This window comes from Vanessa atalanta, chromosome 14 (genome assembly GCF_905147765.1).
Source record: "Vanessa atalanta chromosome 14, ilVanAtal1.2, whole genome shotgun sequence".
Classification (NCBI taxonomy): domain Eukaryota; kingdom Metazoa; phylum Arthropoda; class Insecta; order Lepidoptera; family Nymphalidae; genus Vanessa; species Vanessa atalanta.
Genome location: NC_061884.1, coordinates 486,542 through 509,739, shown reverse-complemented (window position 1 = coordinate 509,739; position 23,198 = coordinate 486,542). Strand labels below are relative to the sequence as shown.

Sequence of the window (23,198 nt, the reverse complement as noted above, 5' to 3'; positions counted from 1 at the left end):
CTGTTAGTAAGAATTTCGGGACTGAAAATTTTAATAAGCTTTCCATCTCTACCCGGAATTCCAACTCCCAAAACCTCAGGTTATACTAGTATAAGCCAATCACTAAATTACTGGGTCAGTTAAACTAAAGGATTGAGCGTACTAGATGATGGAAGTAGGGTAAACAAAAAGTATATATATTTGCAAAACAAATTTTTAATAACATCCAATATATTTTCTCTGCATATAAGGAATGACACATGCTAATTTGAAATTAAGAGATAACAACAATTATGGACAATTGAAGATAACGATGAATTTTTAATTCAATGACATTAAAACGTTGATAAAGAACTAGTAAATTACTTAACAAATTAATTGTAAATAAAGATAACATAATATTTCATCGAACACTTAAACAAAGATGGCGACGAACTTTATTTCGCCATGGCCCAGTATTGACAATAAAAATAATTAGAGTAACAAAAATAAAAATAAGCTATTCACAACCTGTATGCATTACTGCCTTAACTAGACGATATAAATTTCAGAATTGAAGGTGTAGCGTATTTAGGTGTATGCGTACGTTGAGGCGTCAATTTTTTGTCTATGGAATGATTTGACGTATGACGTACTTCCTTTTTCTCTTTTCCCTTCTGGTGTGAGCCACGGTAACATGTGTTTTATGAGTGCGCCGCGGTTTTAAAATTAGCTTGTATAACGGAATTATCCTTCTCCTATAATATGACCCATCCCTTTGGCTGTGTTCTTCGAGTGTATGAAGACCGAGGGAGCGCCCTAAGAACGTGTCTTCACAATTCAGAGCCCAGAGTTTTGCGGTAACAACCCCTTATATACCAAAAATATAGTCCATTTATCTCTCGCGCGTACAGAAATGGTTTTTGTAAATAACTTTCATAACATTAACAGAAATATATTTTGATCTAATAAAGCAGAAAATGTAACCCTATGAGAATACGTAATAGATAAATTAACATAAATATTAAATGAAGTTAGTACAAAAAAGTGAACAGTATCTATGAATACATTTGAAACTGTTAAAACTACGAAGCTAAAAAGACGAATTTTAGTCCGAAATATGATTATATAAAAACAAAGAAACTGTTTATATCGAAACAGGTTTTTTGTAACGAAATTATTCAAGCTGTATTTATTTTTATTTAAAGGAAGAAATGCGACGTGTGATGTATTACTTTGGTGTTGTGTCTTTAAAAAGTTGAAGTATGTCTTCTCTCAGTAGTTTATTACTTTTTAATAAAATTTAAAATCTTCTAGCTTGTTCTTACAGAAGTACGTGATCTTGTCGACAGTGTAGGGACCATCTGAAAATAAATTGCTTTTTAATTAACTTTAACTTTACAACATATTTAGTTTAACGAACATCTGCTGCGAGACAATAGTCTTCTTTAACCGTGACGAAAAGAGTTTCCACCATACTGCATTATTGCGGATACACACGCACGGTAGAATTATATCCATTATTTACATTAAGATTTTCTCAAGACGTTTTCCTTAACCACCCAGCACGATATAAATTATGAACATATATTTTGTTACATGAAATTTCATTGAAGTCTGCTAATCCGAATTTGAACCCACGATCTTCCGTTGTAAATTAAGCATTCAGTCAACTGGGTCATCTCTATTTTTAGCTACCCACTACATAATATACATCTTACACGTAATTTTGAATCTAATCTTTCATCATATCATTGCATAGATAAATAAATTAATTTAATTTAATTTCATGTCTTTCTCTTCCCAAATTCTTGTTATAGTACTTAATTCTATTGCTATTTTTTTAATGACGACGACCAATGCTTCAAACTTTATAAGATTCATTGTCGCGATTTATAGAAAAAATAAGTTACTCCGAAAACCTGGTGAAAAAGGAAATCTGAACTTATTTTCCAGATCCAATTTTGCCGATCTCTTAATTATGTAACATAACAAGCATTTCGGTAACATACATTATGTTGAAACCTCTTTGGGACTTATTCACTAGAGTTTCATCCACGATTTTAATATTACGTATGAAGAACGTTAATGTAGAATGTTAAATGTTAATTCATATATATAAAGTACAATATTTTTCTTAAGACTTTGGTCAAGTTAATAAAAAAAAGTCGTACCTATTTGGAACCACTGTGTTTTAGGAATACCAGCTTCTTCTCGAGCAGCTGCTATAGCGGCTCGCATTGCGAAAGGAATGACTATTCCCATACACGTTGCAGGTTCACCGGTCGCTAAAATAAGTAAAATTCTTATCAACAATACTGTCATAATAACCAATTAATTAGTAGGTCAAATTGAAAGTATTAGGCTAACTGTCATCTTAATTGAGCTGAAGAAATCCTTGTCCAGAGCGGTGTTCTTCTGTCACTATAATCTAAGACTAATAAAAAAGTAAAAAATGGAATTTAATTTATACGACGTCTTAGCAGAAGGCTCTTTTTTAAAGTAATAAATATTAATAAGTAAACACAGATAATCTCAATTTTCGTAGCACTGGTTATCTAAAAGCTATCATATATAATACGCTTTTTCACAATCTAAATTTAATAGCTGTAGTCTATTAACCTATAACATGACGCTTTAAAAGTTCTCTTGATTACTTATATAGAGAATATTTTGATTCAGAATACATATTCTTAGGTTAGATTATGTAGAATCATATCGGGAAATACATATCACAAACAGTATGCTCACCTTTTGCACCTAAAATAACTTCAGTGCTGAAGGAACCTTTTTTAAAGTATATCCTGAAGTCTTGAGGAATGTCTCTAGCTTGAGGAACCCAATAATCCCAAGTACGATTCGTTAGCACTTCTCCATTGCTTCGATTGTATACCAAATTTTCCGATGTCCAATAACCAACCCCAAAAATAAAGGCACCCTCAACCTGTAAATTAAATAACTTGATAACATTATCTTTACAAATGTATCTTTATTAATAAAAAGGGCTAATAGACCAAATTAATTTCAACCTTCTTTATTCGCTGGGTCATCAATATAAAAAAAATAACAAATTATTAAATATAATTATTTTAGGACAGTAAACGAACTAAGAGACCACAATTGCTCATGGACAACATGAAACTACGAAACATGAGTCACTACGAAAAGTACAAACCACACTCCTATACCGTCAATCTAGGATTCTAGGGCCACGATTTTTTTAATTCATTCTTTTTTCAAACTGTAGCACAACATTACATAGCAATGATGTATCCCTATGTTAGAACTTCTGAAATAGCACGTAACAACTGGCTTACACAAGCAGTACGAGTAGCAGTATTTCTATTAAAATCACTCACTTGACCAACATCTAGTTCAGGGTTTACACTTCGTCCGACATCTTCTATTAGATCAACTCTTATTATTTCCCATTCTCCGGTTAGAACATCTATTTCAACTTCAGCCAACGTAATTCCATATATATTGTACATTTGCATATCTAGTGCATTAACAAATCCATGTACTTGTAAATCAACATTCATTTCATATGCTGTCTTTATCAACAGCTCCCAGGTAGGATCAGTTAATTGTGTTCTAACTGGTTCCAGTCTTGCTAGCAATTGTTCACAGCATTTTTGTACTCCGATACCAATATTGTGAGAAGTTATACTACCACCAGTAGGAAAACTATTAGGAGTTATCATGGTATCATTTGGTTTGATTTTAATTTTTTCGACTGGTATTTTTAGAAAATATGCGCATATCTGAATAGCCTTTGTGTTTATACCTTGACCCATTTCAACACCTCCATGAGTAATAGCAACAGTGCCATCATCTCGGAAGACTGTCAAGGTCACATCAAAGTACATGGAACCTACCGGGGTCCATCTAAGGAAAGAATATCTTAGGCCACGTTTTTTCCACCTATTTTCTGAATTAAATTTATCCACTGCGACTTTTCTCTCGTCGTATTGTGACTCACTTTTCAAGGTATCTAACATTTCTTGAATAGGGCCATGTTTTTCACGGTCTAAATTTGATAGACGGACTTCTAATGGGTCTAAATTTAATTCATAAGCAATCCGTTCCATGATATTTTCAGCCATCGCTACATGTTCCAGGGACCCTGTAGTATACAATGAACGTTTATTTTAAAAGTTAATATTACCTTGAATTGTGCCTTTGTCAAGCAACAACAAAACAACAGAAAAAAATAATCACGGAGAAGTTAAAGTAAATAAAGAATCTTAAAAAATATATTTATTTTCATTAAATATAGTCTTACCAGGAGAACGGACCCAACTGTTTGAAGGTGTATCAGTTACAGTATTATACGATTTATGAGTCCACGCCTCACTTTTGTAAACATTAGAATAAAGTTCGAGGCCGAGAGACACTAGAGGCTCATTAGTAATGTAACCATTATCATCGTACAAGTCATGATTTATGTATTGAATTTCTCCTTTCGCGTTAACACCCATCTGTTAAATTTATAAAAAAAACTGATTATATTTGGTGGCTGGTGAAATTTGTAGAGGCCTATCAAGACAAATAGGAGCTGATGATGTTGATGATAAGAAGTGAGAAAAGAGAAAAAAAATATTTAACTCAGATGTAGAGGATATAGTGTTGTAATATGTTTCAGAAGAAATTGCTACGTAAAAAGGAAAAAATATGATCACTGAGCTTCAAGTGACTGATAATCGACGTATACGTTTAATTACAGATAGATTCTCATTGGGATAATCGAGTAGATGGTATATAAATAAGTATACCAGCTAAGGGATAGATCATATACATAAATTATCAAGAATATTGTTATGAATATAAACTAAAATCAAACATATTATGAATATACCAAATAGCATAATAAAATAAAATTCTTCATACTTTATTTAATTAAAATTATTCGTAATATGAAATCATCCGTAAAGTAATAATGTCGTCAGTATCGTACGGGTATATTTTGGGTAAATTTTTGTACAATTATGTCAAGACCTTCATCAGACAAGACATTCATAGAATATAGAAGTTTATTGCCATCATTAAAGCTAGTATTTTTATCAAATATAATACCTCGAAGTTAGAAGCGCATGGTGTTCGTTTTCCTATAGCCCTCATGTTATGTGTAAGAGGTTGAATAAATCGGCAAGGCCTATTCAGTTTGAACGCCACAAGACTGCAGGCTCCACATATTTGTGTGACTCGAGATATTTTGTAGCCGTAGCCACCGCCGATACGTCGCACGAATACGTCAACCCTAAAAGAAAAATATACATTATACATCTATTAACAAACCACATATACTTCTCAAAGAAAACGTTATAAGAAAAAATGTCTACCACAAAAAATATCCAGCTCTAAGTATTCGCTTATTTCTCATGGACACTAGCTATAACATTTATTGTCCTATTAATTTAATAGTGTATGCATTTAAATGTCTAAAAGCCATTTAATAGATAAAAGAGTAAGTTTTGAAGTCTGTGAGATAATTAATTATTGTTCATATAATCCTAAGTCAAAATAAATCAAACAACTCGTTTAATAATTAATTGGGAAAAGTGAATTACTACTTAAGACAAATGAAATAGTGTTCAGTTCGTCAACATACCTGTTCTGTTCCAAATTTAATACTCTAGAAACTGTGCGTTGTACCATATCTATAAATTGACTCGCGGCATACACTAGTAATCCTTCTTCAGTTGGAAGTGTGACACACACCAGAGTTTCCATCGTAAAATTGTATTGACCATAAATAGTATTTTCTCCTTTTATTATTTTAGAAACATCAGTGCCCACTTTTGTGGCTTCGAATGATCCCGCTAAAGTCACTTTAGCTGGGTCAGTTATAGATTCACGTATATCAATCTCTGGTGCTACGACATTACTGTATTGAACGTTGACCAGAGTAGCTGCCTTTTCAGCTAACTTTTGAGATTCAGCAACAATAATTCCAATCGGTTGATTAAAGAACTTGACCTCTCCATCGCAAAGCAATACTTCATCTTTTGTGTAAAATATACTCAGGGGTGGAGTAAAAGTATTTTGACCGGGAATGTCAGAAACGGAATAGAAAGCAATAACTCCGGGTTCACTCTGGGAATTTGAATAAATTATACAACTTGAGATACTAAGGTAATAAAACATTATTTATCTTATAAGTCTTATCAAATCTTGAATCTTACCAAAGCTTTGCTGGGATCGATACTGATTATTTTACCACGAGCTACTGTAGATAGAACAAATACTGCATAGACTTCTCCGGGAAGAGACGGTACATCTTCCGTATATTTGGTCTCACCTGCGCATTGGATCTGAAAAAAAATTGAACTTTATTTATATCGGTACTGAAAGGTTAGTTTCGCCTGTTTAATTTTTCAGATTAATGTAAGAACAACTAAATTTTCGATTGATATGCAAGTTTCTTACTAAGCAGTTTATTTAAAAAATATTGCAGCAAAATTCTTAGTAACTTACTAATGCATCAAGTTTTGGAAATGGTTTATTCAAAGGCCAGATCGTAGGGTTTGTTGTAAATATTTGTTTGCCGTCAGACACCGGCCGTGTTTCGTGTATTTTAACGGCTCCAGAATAATAACGAGGATTCAGTGTTTTTTGTGGACATAATGACAGGAGACCCTGAAACCAATATAACGTAAAAAATCTATTTTACGGGATGTTAAAACAATGATTAATTAAAAAAATAGAAATAAAAAAATGTTGTTTAAGTTGATACCTAATAGTAGAACTTTAAGTTTATGAAAAAAATATGTTACTACAATTTAAGATAATAGTTTGTTAACGTAACAATTATTAACATCAAGTCCTTAAATATATACAAATATGAATTACAAATAGTTACTGTATAAATCTTGACCTCGTGGATTACGTGTCTAAGTTACGTTGTTATCTAAGTTTTTCTTATTCTTATTATTTTTAAGGGTGTACAAATGAAGCGGTCAAAATCGATGAACATTTTTTACAACTTTTTAATATTAAAAGCAAGCATACCCATATTCAAAATCTCACCTTGTAAAACAATGACAAAGCTATTTGCCTCCTGAACTCAACAGGGGGCGCTGGCAGTTCTTCAGTGACAACGAGCTCTGCATTCAATACCTTCAAAGCACCTTGCAATGTTTCGTTTCTGAACAAAGCCTTACCACGAAGGTATGCTTCGGTTTTCCAAGCTCTTGTGAATACAGGAGAAAGGCCTCCATACACTATCCTACTACCCACCACAACTCCAGCTTCATTTAATTTATAATTAAAGCCAGCATGAACGATTGCATGCGCATTCTGAGATCTTGGCATTATCTGATAATAAAAAAAAAAGATATAATTAAAAAAACAGCCAGCAGGAATGACACTCAATGCAGGTTACACGTGAGGCATATTTTCATCGAATACATACACGCAGGATTCCTCCCAGTGCTTACAACCACGGTAGAGCACGAGATTTTTTTATGCTATAAGTAGTAAACTCTCACTTGATGGAAAGTGTCTACCACCGCCCATGGACATCTGCAACACCGGGGGGCTTGCTGGTGCGTTTTAAGAAATGAGATGAGAGCAGAATTCCATGTAGGCCGAATTTGCACCTTGTGCGATGAGCCGACATGCAGTACGCCTTGACTTGCTAAGCACACCAAGCTTTTTTATGTCAATTTGACTTCCAATTGACCGCGGAACTAAACGAGTTTCGAAACTGTGGCAGCAATGCGAATTGGACTAAGTTTTCGGGAATTCGACTTAGCAAAAATGGTTTTGAAGGACCTAGAGGCAGAGTTATTACATATTTTCTAAATGCGTTAGTATTTACATCACGAGACCCAGGCTTTAAAGCGTTCCTGCTTTCGGCGTGACTCCGTTTTGCAAAAGCGACCAAACCAAGGCTTGGATTTGCCACCAATTGGCACTGCAGAATACGGAATGAACAGTTCCATTCTCTGAAGCACCACATCGGTCACGGAGTCAGCAACAGCGCTCGGATCATCCGGCGAGAAACAAATCGGAGAGGCACGCGTAGATTCGCAGATGCAGTCTATACGCAGCCAGATAATGGATAGTAACCGCCCTTCATGGCTGCCGAGGCGACAAAAGCAGTTATTGTCGCTGACGTAAACGCACACACCAGCTCGGTCAACAAATATGTTCATTATTTCTATATCAATAACTTACCTTGAATGTAGTTATTTTGTGAGAAGCATTCAGAGGAGGTAATAGAATGTTTAATATAATCTTCCCCGTCATATCTTCCTTAAGAAAATCTTGCATCGTTAATATTTTACTATAACCCGGAGCTGATACTGGAAATATTTTTGATGGTATTATAGGCATGCAATTAATTAGCGAATCTATTAACATTCGGTAAAATATCCTGATATCCTCGTAAGATATATTTAATAACAAATTCATTAGTCATTCAAACTTCTTTTTTTATAATGGTGTCTAAGTTATGTTAATTCAAATTATAATTAAGAAAATATATTGAAAAAAAGTATTATTTTATTATAAGAATAAAAAAAACTAAGTACTTTTTATTGTGTATTAAATCGTAAATTATATTATTCGAGTATTATTATTATTATTAGTGTAGTATCGTTTATAATTTTGTAGCATATAATAATATAAATAATATATACAACGCATTTGCTAAATGCTTAATTTATGAATACGAAAAAAATAACGATAGACAAATTAACTGTATATTTTTTATAACACAATTGTTTTGATTTTTTTACTAAAGTAAGTCAGTACGGTATTTTCTTATAAAAATTTTAGGTAAACAAAAGTAATTATTATCCAACTCCGAATAGGAGGGCATCTATTCGAATTTTATTTTTGTGTGTGACCTTCGATAGCTTCACGGGATATTTTGTATTCAATCATTAAATCTTAAAGCAAACCATTTATCATATTATTTTCATATACTTTAACCAATTTAATTTTCACTGAAAATTAAAAAATAATAGAAAATACCGTTATTGTGGAGTAAAAATCAAACATAAGTAAAATCATCACTTGCTGTGTGTCTTTTGTTCATACGTTTGATTCTCTTCTTATCTCTTTTCATGGAAATTAATTTCAGTTTTGTGTAAATATACGTTACATTTAAATGTCTCGCATCATTATTATTCACTGATATAATTATGCAAAATCTTATACAGACTACTTACCAATAGTTACTTGGGCACCAACTGTTTCAAAGAGAAGATAAATATCCGACGGGAATTCATGATGTTTATTCTTTAACATTAAATTGCCAGCTATAGTTCCCAACTGAAACAAAGTTACCATCATCAGACAAAGGAGAACTTACCATGTGCTTTGTGAGGCTGTGATTAAAGGCAAATGCCAACAGCTGGTCAACAAATACTCTTACGCGAGAGAGTGAGCAAGAAGCTCCTTACAAGATATAATTAATATCAATTAAAATTATAACATTTAATATAATACTTACATTTCTAACTGGTATGTGTGCAACCAGCTTAATGTGATCGTTAAGAATGCTTAAATAATCAAAATACTCATGTGTACACATAGTCTTAAAAATACTCATAACATCAGTAAGCGTGTTTCCGGCTCCAATAATCAAATTCTGATCAATGTTAAACCCTTTAAGTTCTGATACTCCAGATATGTCAATGAGTATTTTAGGATATTCTAATATCGGGAATGCACCTGCAAAATTATATTTCTATTAAAGGTCAGTTTGAAATTATAATTTTATATTCTACTACCGAAATGGAAAGTAGATACTACTAAGAAGAATTAGCCATATCCGTTACCTTTTCCTGTATTACCAGCTACTAACATGTAGGATTGGACGCCATTTGCGTGCCATATAATAAATATATCTGTTAACGTCGCAACTCTGTACCAGAATCTGCCATCACATAATTTAATTACTTTAACTCCCAGTTGCACATCACTTCCGGAAACAAAACACCAATCGCTGTCATCACAGTTTCTTTTTTCACAAATTTCACCAGTTTTATCGCAAAGTTTTAAGTCTTCAATATCTGGTAGTACTTGTGGAACGGGTGCATCTGAGGCGAACTTCTTAAAGGCTTCTAGGATTGGTCTATATCCTGTACATCTGCAGATATTGCTCCCAAACGACTGTTCAATTTCAAGCATTGTCATTTGCTTAGTTTTCAAAAGACTGAAAAATTAAGTTTTCTTTATTCAAAATTACATTTAAAATAATGTGAAACATAAGCAAGTGAATATTTGCAAAAGCAAAGATGTGTCTTAAACATCATTCTCTTCTATACAAACAAGAAACTTTAGGACATAAAATTCGACAAAGAATAATAGGTTTAGAAGTATACACTTTAACCCTCATGGTTAATGAATTGTGAAACCTTATATTAAAGAGATTTGAATACATACGTAAATAAATATACATATATTATATGTAATTCTTTGTTAAGTAAGAGATATAATTGATTTAAGCTATTGCTTGAATTAAAACTCATTCATCATTAATTATTCTTATGAAACAGATTTTACTACGTACGGAATCTAGGTCACAGATGTACAAATAAAATGATTACACATTCATTTATTCTTTACATTGACTAATTACCTATACATCGCCATGACCCATCCCGGGGAACAGTACCCACATTGTGTCCCGTTATGTTCAGCGAGGGCTTTCTGCACCGGGTGGTAACCGTCGAGACGATTGCCAATTTTCTCTATCGTCGTAATATCCCAATCTTGACATGACGTCACTGACACCATGCACTAAATCAAAAAATAAATATCATTTATATCAATCTACTGATTAAACAGAGCTGTAAACGTTGTCGTAATTTGTACATTTGACTGTTGGGCAATAGACTAACTATTTGTTTTAAAGTAACAACAGTTTTTTTACGGCAAGTGTGCCACCAATATTCGGAATAAGATGTTATGTTCCCGGTACCTATGACTGGTTCAATAACCCTCAATACAACAATATGACGTTAATGCTGTTTAGCTTTATAATATGTAATGTGTGCGTTGTGTCTAACAAAGCCGGAACACGCGCAGCCGTACCACCAAATAAATGTTTATTAATGAAATAGTTTTTTACTGATTCCCAGTTAAGTTTTCTAAGTGAAATTAGATAATCATTATTTTCCACTTTAGAATACAAGTGTTGTTATAACTTGCAACATTAATACGATTTGATTTTAAACTAACTAAAATTAATTTATAAGTTTATCAATGTTTTTGGTTATTACATTGTTTGTTGCTAGCATGTATTTTGTTTTTTTTTTTTTTTAATAATAAATATTGGACAACATCACATACATTACTCTGATCCCAATGTAAGTAGCTAAAGCACTTGTGTTATGGAAATCCGAAGTAACGACGATACCACAGACACCCAGACCCAAGACAACATTGAAAACTAATGAACTTTTTCTACATCGACTCGGCGGGGAATCGAACCCGGGACCTCAGAGTGGCGTACCCATGAAAACCGGTGTACACACTACTCGACCACGGAGGTCGTCAAAAATAAATATAAATATTTGCAGTTCGTTACTAGTATCAGTTACGCATACATGCGAAACTTCCGATAAAAATATATTTTTTTAGGAATTGTATTCAATGCCTAATCATATTTTGTAGGATATAGACAAATAACTCTCACTTTCAGTCACTGAACTTATAAGAGCGAAATATTCCAGTGACTAGAAACAGCTTGTAAATGTCGAACTGCCAAGGCCATCTCGCCTTTTTGAGGAGTTTGGAGCTTATTTCGAACACGCTGCTCCTATGCGGGTTGGTGGATACCCATGTGGCAAAACCCTATTGAAATTAGATAACTGCAGGTTTGCAGCGCAAGATGAATTACTAACACAGATATACTTCATATGAAAATTCAGTGGTGCTTGCCTGGGTTTGAGTCCGCTTTCAATTAAAATGAATTTAAAGTGAAGTTTACGTGTACACCGTGCTTAATTTGTGTTTATAATTTAATTTTTACTAAGTCATCAGTGTCAAATGTGGCTCGTCTTCTCCTTAAAAGCGTTAGCCGAGAAGTGGAACACTTACTGTTATTTTATATTATCTTAAACTTATTATATTCTAGTGATAGTGAAATAAACTAACCGAATTAACACCCTGTGGAACTTCTCCATGGCCCTTTGTAGCAGTAACAATACAAGCTCCGCATCCGGCTTCCAAGCACATGTACTTGGTGCCACGGAGTTCTAACGTATTGCGAAGGTAGTCCAGGAGACTGGTCGTGGAGCTAACCTCGGACCCCACTAAAACATTCAAATAAATAAATCTAAAAAACGCAAAATGTGGTTTATCTTTTGGCTTATACAGTCACCGGCATTGAGGTTTCTCATCGAGCTAAACAGTAAACCATTTCTTTTGATGTCGCTTTATAGCGTTAAATTAACCTATCACATTTGGTATTTCCAAAATAATAGTTCAAAACAAAGTAGATTTTTAGTTGTGTGTAACTGTTTTTTTATTTTTTGTAAGGCACTCAACAGATTTTGATGCATTTCCCCTATTAGAAAGAGCGAAAATGAGGAAGGAAGGTACAGATAATTTGGCAATATATTGAGCACAATGGATAAACTATAACAGTTAAGACTGGAAACAGAAGCAATACTCATGATAACAGGCGTATATCTTTAAGTAAAACAAATTGTCTATTTCGATACAAATATTATATTTTATAGCGAGATTTCGGTTTTACGAGCAGTTGTTCGACAACATATTAACTTTGCACTCGTAGTAACCATATTTATCAATTGCTATTTTAATAAAAAACTGAAGGTTATTTCCAATTTATTGGGCATTTTATATAAAAAAATATATATTAGGACATAACGCTGCTGTTCCAACGCTCTGTAGGTAATGTAATGTGCTTTTTAGGAATAATAATGACCTCAATATCATCGTTACAGCTTCTCCAAATTCAGAGTGTACTACTAAACTTTTAAACTAACGCAAAAAGAAAATGTTTAATTAATAAGCTTATTCTTAAACTTACGTTTCTAATTTATATTTTTTTACTTCTATGTATTAGTTTTTCTCTTTTTATGTAAATTATATTTAAATATTTTTTGCTTAATAGTGCATGCTGTGGTCTCTTATAATTGGAGGAGCACACAGCTTGTAACCTCTACATTGTTTGATTTTAAGAATATGTATTTAGTAAGTTTCTTTTGGAGACTCGTAAATTCAATAAATAAATAAAACTTAAGCAGTCGTTGCACGTATTTTAAAAAACAGTATCACCGTCTCCAAAATACGTGCAACGAAATTATTCGCTACGAAACGAGTTCTCGGTTTATTGTCTGTTACAATAAATTGTTAATCTTATTTTTTTATTGATGGACAAGCAAATGGGCTACCTGATGGTAAGTGGTCACCATCGCCCACAGACAATGGCGCTGTAAGAAATGTTAGCCATTCCTTACATCGCCAATGCGCCACCAACCTCGGGAACTAAGATGTTATGTCCCTTGTACCTATAGTTACACTGGCTCACTCACCCTTCAAACCGGAACACAACAATACTGAGTACTGTTGTTTGGCGGTAGAATATCTGATGAATGGGTGGTACATACCCAGACGGGCTTGCACTAAGCCCTACCACCAAGTGAATTGAAAAATTTCATTTCTGAAATACTTAGATAAACTATATATGTGTCTATTAAATATTTTCTTGCTAAGCGCACTTCTCATTTTCTTTATCAATTAACTGCACCCGCGCGAGCACGGAGCGGGCCAATAGTATTATATATATCTAATTCTATATTAATTTAATCGGTTACATTTATAGGAAATGTTCAGGCCACTTATTAAACTTGTTTTATACATACGTGGAAGATAATATATTAATCAAATTCCGGTCTTATAACACGGTTGTGTAATTGACTCAAATGACAAGTCTTTATAAGAAGCTCGATAGATGTCAACAGATCAGAAGTGGTTCTGTGTTGAACACGGCACTATCGGTGCTCTGAACTTTGGTAATAACCCAGGTGAGCGTATTGTTGTATTTATTCTATAATAATGTAGTTTAACTTAATTGTTTTATATGAAATTCATTGTAACCAGTGTTTAGAAATAAGTAAAATTACCTGCTATTATATTAAATATACTTTGTTTACTTATAAATTGGTTTTACTATTTATTTTGCCTTCCGTTCTCTCCTTTCCTTTCTCTAATAAGCTAGCTGACCCTACGGCTTTACTCGTGCGAAATTTATAAAACACAAACTGCCAAATTTCGTTTTACCCCCTTAGGGATGGAGTTTCATATAATCCTTAGCGGATGTCTAAAACCTATAAGGAACCTCCCGGCCAAATTTTAAGTTTGCTGGTATTATAGTTTCTGAGATTTATATATATATTAAAGTTTTGAGTTTTTATATATATTAAAGATAAGTGTTGGCTCTTAAATTATTTTAAAGTATTGATGATACGCAGTTTTTACAAAGTCCGATATAGGTTTTAAGTTTGATAAAAATTGTTGCCATATTTGAAAAATACGCGACAGTTAGAGATAGAAACAATAAAATAAATAACAGGATACATTTTTTTTTTATTTTTTGTTGACCAGTATTATTAATTTTTAACTTATATTGATTACTACACACACCGAAAATTTGAATTAGCGTTTGATTTTGTATCGCTTCACTGTAATGCTCCTTGCGGCCTTTCGTTTTTGAATGTCAAGATTTGACATTCGAAAGTTGGACGTCTGTTTGAGTTTATCAGAGTTCTATTATACCATACAATAAAAATCCGCAAAAAAAACCATTGTATATATATCTAGCCGACGCCGTAACTATCATATAAGTTTTTAAATAATTATAGTTATTTATGTAAATAAATAAAAATGATATATCTGTAAAAAAATAATTTATTTCATCGTAAAATATAAATCAGGTTGTTTAAACGTCACGAAAGTCAAAAACGTGTTTGTCGGGTTCCCTGACAAAGTGTCGCGTTCTTAAGCACGGCGTTTATTTTAATATCACTAAAAACAATTGCCATTTCGTCTTGCAACCGAAAGTAGCGGTCAGTGCACTGACCTTAATACATAAACGTATTTTTATTCAACCGTACGTACCGTTTAAATTCTTGCAACATTTTATAATGTTCAAGTCAAGTTCAGCATCTTTGTGTTTTGGGTTACTTGAAGGTTGTGTCTTAGCACTTTATTTATTTATATTTTTATTTTAAGTCATATGAAAGTGGACGGGTAAATGTTCCAACTGTTAAATCTAAATCCAAATCAAAATATACATTATTCAAGTAACCTGTTACAAGCACTGTTGAAGCCGAAGAAAGACCACAGTGACGTGCATTTGGAGAGGCCTATGTCCAGCAGTGGACGAATGCGGCCTGATGTCTGTATGTGTGTGTGTGTGTGTTGAACCGTAATTTTATATAAATCACTACTCTCATATCCTTTCTTATAACGTCATGTCATTGAAAATGTATTAAATACAAATGTACTCAGATGTAAGCTGCCTGAAAATCAACAAGTATTAGCTCCACGTGCTTTTTCTATCTATATAATATTTTTTTAAATAACATGTTTTATTAATGATGGGTATTAAACAAATATTAACCATTTCTTACATCGCCATTACGCAACCAACCTTGGGAAACCATTTGCGTCATAGATTAAGCACCTAAACATACACAAATTAGATGTTTAGAATACTACTAGTATTAGTTTCGACGATATAACCACGATAGATTTCCGAGATGTTTTCACAGCGGAGTGTGCGCTCGGATTTAACCCGCAATCAACCATGAGGTCCCGCGTACCACTAAACCACTTAAGCTTAGAGATCCTTCGATAATCCGAACTTTGATACAAAAAAAAAATATCTCTGTGGCGTGTCTCTGACTTTCGGAAAACAAAACTATTTAAGCACTCAATTTTCACTGAAGTAATTGACGCTACGTATCACCTTCCAAATTTAAATATGTATTTAGTTTTATTTCCTGTAAATCAAAATGTAATCTAATACAATCGACAACAAATACGTAGAAATCTCATGTTAAATTATTATCTAACATTATAAATGCGAAAGTAATTCTATCTGTTTTTCACGCTTTGAAGGCAAAATCGCATAACTTAATTTTATAGCAATTGGCATGAAAAAGCTTGAACCCCAAGGAAGGATATAGGATACTTTTTTATACTTAAAACCTAAAATTCCACCTCTAACTAGGAGTAACACTTATCACTCTCAGTGACAGCCTGTAAATTTCCCGCTGCTGGGCTAAGGCCTGTCCCTTTGAGAAGAAGGTTTGAAGCATATTTCACCACGCTGATACAATGTGGGTTGTATCTGTGAATACACATGTGGCAGAATTTCGTTGAAATTAGACACATGCAGGTTTCCTCACGATGTTTTCCTTCACCCCCGAGCACGAGATGAATTATAAACACAAATTAAGCACATGAAAATTCAGTGGTGCTTGTCTGGGTTTGAACCCAAAATCATCGGTTAAGATGCACGTGTTCTAACCACTGGGCCATCTCGGCTCGGCTGGGCATTTTTTTTATAATGACATAATTCTCACTGCCATACAAATTTTTCAATTTGGCTACCGCCGGTTCGGAATGTCGATTCTACAGAAATGAACCGACAAGAAAATCAATAGTTACTATGTTTACATAAAATAAAAAATCATAAACGTTCATTTTTATATATCACCTATACGTTAAGCGAGTATTAACACCAAGTCTGCGGGTAAGTAAGCCGGTAATAAGTTGAGTTTTCGTCTTTATTATAATTCGTACCTTGTTGAGGAATACATAGTGAGGAAACCTACATGTATCGATTAGAATTGCAATACATGTAATAAACTGCAACAAGCTCCAAGTATTTTCCACGAGAGAATAAATATTAAAGAATATTAATAAGCTGTCGCCGCTTGTTTTTACAGCTATGTCCATAGTACGCTTGTTTGTTATATATTTTAACATATAAGTTTTGGCTAGCGGCTAAAACGAAGATATAACAATAATAACTGTTTACATTTTGCAATTTGTTTAAAACATGTGAAAACGATCTCGAGTTTGCGATGACAGTACAATTATTTTAATTTATTTACATTGAATACTTTAATAAGTACCAATAAATAAAACGATTATAAATTGAATTGAAATATACTTTATTGTATTTCTGTGTGTTTTAAAACAAAACACACAGAAATAAAAGTAAAACAAAATTAGTAAAATAAAAGTAAAAAATAAAAAAACGTAAAAACTAAAATGTGTTGTACAATGGGCGGACTTATGGCTAATTAGCCATCTCTTCCAGACAACCCAATCTGAGAGAGAATTTTTAAAACCAACGTCGTAGGCGGTGCAGTCATAAACTTACATGCAAATATTTACACACTAATACTTATACATACTACATACATACATATATATATATATCTCTATTATACACTAATACATATTTAAGATACTAAAAATGTAATATAAAGGAAATTAATTAGAGTCGTCTTAATTATTATTTAGGTAATAGTTTTTTACGGCTTTTTTAAAAGCAGAAATTGATGGAGCTTTTTTTAAATCTATCGGTAGGGCATTCCATAACTTTATGGCCTGTACAGTAAACAAATTGTTCAGGAATTTTGTTTTGTGAACAGGCAATTTTGAGTGTAAGGTACCGCTTAGATCTTAATAAAGAAGGATCCCCAAGAAAATCAAATTTTTCGCTTAAATACTTAGGAAAACTATAGTTAAATAGCGCACAGTACAGAAGGGAAAGAATATGCAGGTTCCGGCGAAGACGAATAGGAAGCCACTTGAGTCTTGAACGATATTCGGAGACATGGTCATATTTTCGTAGGCAAAATATGAATCGAATAGCAAACTTTTGAAGTCGCTCAAGTTTGTTCAGCTGGTCCTCGGTCAGATCAGGATAGCTTGCATCTGCGTAATCTAGAAATTTAACTTTACTTACTTAAATAGAACTTTACTTATATTTCGGAAAGGATTTTTTCTATCTTGTATCCAGTCTCAACAGATACTTTACCAACTCCAAGTGTTTCTAGAAATTTCCAGATTTTTGAAGTGTCGCCGTTTTCGACGGATTTGTGAATGTGGCGTCGTTAAGCGTCTCTACATGCTGTATTGCATCGATTCCGAGCTTTTCTATATTTATCGCGGTTGATGTCATTGTTATGCATCTTAAATTTGTTCTTAGCATGGTTTTTTTTTTCAATGAGCTTTTTCAATTCCTCCGACAACCACGGTGCTGGAAGGTGTTTCATCTTTACCGGTTTCAAAGGGGCATGGGTATCGTATAACTGAGTAAGCAGCGTATTAAAAATTTCAATTTTGTCATTAATTGACTCAGCAGCGAATACCGACGACCAATCCAGCCGGCGAGCTTCATCACAGAGTCCAATCTGATCCATTCCAGCAAAATTACGATACAGAAGAGTTCTAGATTTAGCTTTAGGAGGACGAATTTTGTACGAAAGAAAGATCAGGTCATGATAGGAAAATGCACCAGCAGGGCATTGGCCGTGTTTAGAAATAAAATCAGGAGATGAAACAATTATGAGATCCAGAAGAGATGGGATACAACCAGGAGAGTGGTGTGTAGATTTAAGAGGTAAAACATGTAAATTGTAGGAATCAGTTATTTCTAATAGTTTCTTACACCGCGAGTCATTTTTGAGTAAACAAGTGTTAAAATCACCCATTATAATGGAGTGACTGTAGGTAGGGATAAAATTATGTAATACGTTTTCAAAAGTGGTAAAATAATTAGACAGAGAAGAAGGATTGTAAAATACTCCTAGGAGAAGCTTAGAGCAGGACAAACTTACTTCGATAAGCAAATGTTCGACCGTATCGGGCGGAGGTGGTTGAGCAGACGAACTGAGAACTGTGAAAGGGATATAGGAGCGCAAGTAGATCGCAACGCCGCCACCCCTCCTCCCGCTACGATCATTGCGAATCAGTTGAAAGCCGGGCAACGAGTAAGGTTTCGATGATAAGCAGGGCTTTAACCATGATTCGGAGATGAGGATGGCATGAATATTGCGGGAGACAAATGATGCAAGCATATCAGGGTAATGAGAATAAATATTTGATTACGAACGGTATTTACTTTATACTGATTACATTCATAATATATTTTTCATAATTTTTCATGGCGAAGTCGGCACTGGTAAGAAATTAATTTTAAAGTAACTATTCCACAAACAGAAAAAAAATCGCGAGCATTTGACACGAGGTAAACTAATTAGAGTGGTGGCACTTGGTGTTAGGGCTTTGTGCAAGCCCGTCTGGGTAGGTACCACCCACTCATCAGATATTCTACCGCCAAACAGCAGTACTCAGTATTGTTGTGTTCCGGTGTGAAGGGTGAGTGAGCCAGTGTAACTACAGGCACAAGGGACATAGCATCTTAGTTCCCGAGGTTGGTGGCGCATTGGTGATGTAAGGAATGGTTAATATTTCTTATAGCGCCATTGTCTATGGGCGCTGGTGACCACTTACCATCAGATGGCCCATTTGCTCGTCCGCCTACCGATAACATAAAAAAAGAGTCGAAAACGTTGGAATAAACTTTGACCTTGAAGTCAAAAAATGTAATAACTCGTCCTACAACAAATGTCTTAGCTGAAATGCACAATTTTACAAAAATGAATTTTTCACGCGTTATTAATACGTTTCAGTACCGAAAAGTGAAAACGATAATTGCAACAATAAGGCTAAATATTAAATAATTACAGATTACGAACGATCAATATCCTATTAGGAAATTACTTCACAATCAAGAATTTAAAACAACTCCAATCGAATGGGCGTAATCGCATTTATAATGTTTGATCACGTTATGTTTGCGAACTAGTGTTGCATATCGATAATCCACTATCGATAGACTATCGATACTATCTATACTATCGATAGCTCCGCATGATCAATAATATCGATAGTATTGCAAAAACCATTACTTTTAACCTATCGATAGTCCATCGATACCAACGATAGTACTATCGACATCCTGAATAGTTTTCGAGGTCCTATATAGTCAAACTATCGTTAGTTCTGCAACGCTGTTGTGAACTAATAAATATTGTTTCGTAATAACGATTAATTTTCCGTATTATATTACAATCCAACTTCACGTTAGCTGAAAATGGTAAAAATTATATTTCAAATCAATTGCGATAAATTGACAATTAGTAGAATTAGCCCCGTATAAAAATATTTTAGATAATAATTTTAGTAATGTTCTAAATGTGAGGTTAATAACTCCCCGTAAATTTTAGAGGCAACCTCTCCCTTTACGGAGACGGTTTGACTTTATGAGTACGTGAACTGACCTGGCAAATGGGCAGAGGGCCACCAGATAAGCCATTGGTACTGTGAGATATTAATCATTTCTCATATAATGCGCAACCAAATTTCGAAATTAAGATACTATGACCTTGTGCCTGTTACACTGATCCATTGACTCTTCAAACCGGAAAACAACACATCAACAACGATGAATTGCTACCTACCCAAACGGGCTTGCACGATGTGAAACCTTTTGTTATATTTTTCTGTGCACGTTTATGCCCTCTCTATTGGAGGCAAAGCAATAAGTATTTTTTTAAAACTATTCTTTAATTAATCTGAAGGCGAAGTCTTCTAAAATTCAATCTTATCACCGTTAGTGATAATGTTTATCTATTTCTTATCAAAGTCACAAAATTAAATATAACAAACAGACGTTACCTATGATTTCAAAGCGTTTTTAAGTATCTACAAAGGTTTAAATATTTGATGGTTTTGAATGTTATATGAATTATATCAACAGTCACAGACTCAGAGAAAGTGAGATGCAGACACAAACACATTCATACTTAAGAAACCATATGCACACACAGATAATAGAGTCTTAGTTAAAACGTAAAGATTTTTCAAATAATATCGTTTTTAACGCTGCAAGAATCGTTCTAAATAAAGTAAATACATTCATACATCTAGTGGATAATATTTACCGTATAAATATAAATTATATTATTCTAGCTAATATGATAAATGTGAAAGGACGTTTGTACGTTACGCTTTCACGTCAGAACTCAACTGATCGTCATGAAATTTTGCAAACGTACCAGGAGATCAGAAAAGGTCAGGATAGCAAACACCGACCGATTAACCTCAGACACGGGTCTAATATACCATCAAAATTTAATTTAATTATATAATTATCAATATATTTACAAAACGCAGAGCTACCAACTTAACGAAATAAAGTCAATAAACACATATAATAATAATTTACAGCTACTTATGAACATAGAACTACTCACCAACCGTTTTGGTAAGAACATATTGAGCATGGCGTATCTAAGATCTTTATCATCGCGGTGAGTAGTGAAAGGGGAAATAAATGGGTTATGAAACTCGAATTCTATAACAGTAATTTAAGTGAGATTATATATTTTTGAAACATTTTGAACGGAACTTATTATTTTTAATAAAACGGACACAATTAAGTTATATTATGAACATACGAACGTAACCTAAAATATTTATTAGTTACAATATACACCATCGTAATCTTAGCCATTTATTGTAGATTGAATTCAATGTGTACAATTTTATGGTGACATATTATATAAGTACTACTAGCGATTCGCCCCAGCTTTGCTCGGATGTAAGTTATTTATAAAGAAAATTAGAAATGTATTTATTAGTTTGTATAAGTACTTATCAGATATTTCGTTCGTAATCATACTTAACTTCATCAAATTCGGTTTAGTGGTTTGGCCGTAAAAAAGCGACAAATGGACAGACAGAGTTACTTTCGCATTTATATATTAGTAATATGAAGAGTAATTTCATTGATTGAAACATAGATGAAAATGGCTACTGTCTGTTTAATGACTTTTAGGTTCAAATCAGAATAATGCAAATGTTAAAATGTTATTCTTACAGACCACCTGTTACGTGAATAATTATTTATCGTTACACATTTTTTAAAAACTGTGATATCTCAATATTTAAATGTTGTCGTATAATTTTATTTTATATTTACTAAATGCGCTAAGCAACTGACACGTTTATCTGAAAAAGGATTAATAATAAATTGAGGAAAAAGGCTGCTCAAATAACCGATACTTTTATTAATTTGTAGTGGATAAAACTAGTTATTATAAGTGTATTTTAAAATATAGACACATGTTGTCCTGGAGGTTTTTTCAAGACCTAAAATTTTTTAGTACATTTTTGATGTACCTACATATACATATATGCTAAGGTTTAATCAGCGCTAGTCACGTACGCGTACGAAACCAGTTTTTTTTTCGGATAAAATACCGTCTTAGTTCAGAAATTTTGTACAAAATATTTACAAACCTTTCTCGTTTATAGCTCTTTCTATTAATGAAAATTGTATCAAATTCCATTCAGAGGTAAAGAAGAAAGCAGGTATACAGGCAGAGTCAGAAAGCGACTTCGTTTTAACACGATAGAACTATAGATTTACATTCTGCGTTTGAAATCATTGATATGTAAAGTTGTCGTATATATTTACATTATAATCACATAACACTTCACGATTTGATTTACGATTTAACACTTCAATAAAGATTTACGCACGAACGGTATGCAATTATATCATATTATTTTAAACAATTTCACATCAATATAAGTACCTTTTTTATGCTATCTCGACTAGGCACAAAGACGAATTTAAATATAGAAAATAAAAATAAACACGTTTCATTTTAAAATGTTACTTAAAATGTTGCACTCTTATTCGAAATCAAAGTTAACTCAAATCTCAATTTAATCGCACCAAAAAAAATTTCACAGAACTTAAATCACTTAAATAGTAATAAAAACTATATAATATATTATTCTCCTTTTTTTTTCTTTTTATAAATCCCACAAAAAAGTTTATCTACATATTATAAAAAACGAAATGCGTAAACAAATAACAAAATCTCATTTGATTATAAATAAAAAAACACACACACACACAACACTAAGGAATATTACTCGTAAAATTTAAATACATATTATAAAAAATATTTCCTGTTAGTAATTTCGATATTAATATTTCAAAAAATCTTTAATAAAAATTTATTTGCAGTATAAAACGAGTAAATCTCGATACTTTAAAATGTATTTCGTGTAAATTTATATTGTTTAAATTCCATACCCGAACACTCGATTCCATTTACTTGAAACTTGATTCTATCCATGACCGCGGTCCG

The 23,198-nt window shown here is 33.1% G+C and overlaps 1 protein-coding gene across 2 annotated transcripts; it reads right to left on the bottom strand.

Moving 5' to 3' along the window:
• Positions 1 to 873: 873 nt before the first annotated feature.
• LOC125068708 (xanthine dehydrogenase 1-like) lies at positions 874 to 23,198 on the bottom strand. 2 transcript variants are annotated; one of them, XM_047677996.1, is made up of 17 exons: positions 23,144 to 23,198; positions 12,073 to 12,230; positions 10,553 to 10,713; positions 9,750 to 10,126; positions 9,422 to 9,642; positions 9,138 to 9,240; positions 8,140 to 8,267; positions 6,988 to 7,275; positions 6,436 to 6,597; positions 6,144 to 6,272; positions 5,570 to 6,054; positions 5,035 to 5,218; positions 4,244 to 4,439; positions 3,318 to 4,084; positions 2,710 to 2,902; positions 2,133 to 2,246; positions 874 to 1,322 (listed from the first exon to the last, which is right to left on the bottom strand). In XM_047677996.1, the coding sequence occupies exons 1-17, from the start codon at positions 23,184 to 23,186 to the stop codon at positions 1,252 to 1,254; spliced, it is 3,780 nt and encodes a 1,259-aa protein (XP_047533952.1). In that variant the 5' UTR covers positions 23,187 to 23,198; the 3' UTR covers positions 874 to 1,251. The 2 variants fall into 2 exon arrangements, with proteins under 2 accessions (XP_047533952.1, XP_047533953.1); XM_047677997.1 differs by lacking the exons at positions 12,073 to 12,230; positions 23,144 to 23,198 and having other exon boundaries at positions 10,593 to 10,636.

What these genes read in the sequence shown, in the direction of transcription:
- LOC125068708 (XM_047677996.1), bottom strand. Translation starts at nt 23,186, where the DNA reads ATGGATAGAATCAAGTTTCAAGTAAATGGAATCGAGTGTTCGG. An exon ending in TTAAATTTGGAACAGAACAG is followed by an intron (nt 5,219 to 5,569) that starts GTATGTTGACGA and finishes TTTTTCTTTTAG; the next exon opens with GGTTGACGTATTCGTGCGAC. An exon ending in CATGCGCTTCTAACTTCGAG is followed by an intron (nt 4,440 to 5,034) that starts GTATTATATTTG and finishes TAAATTTAACAG; the next exon opens with ATGGGTGTTAACGCGAAAGG.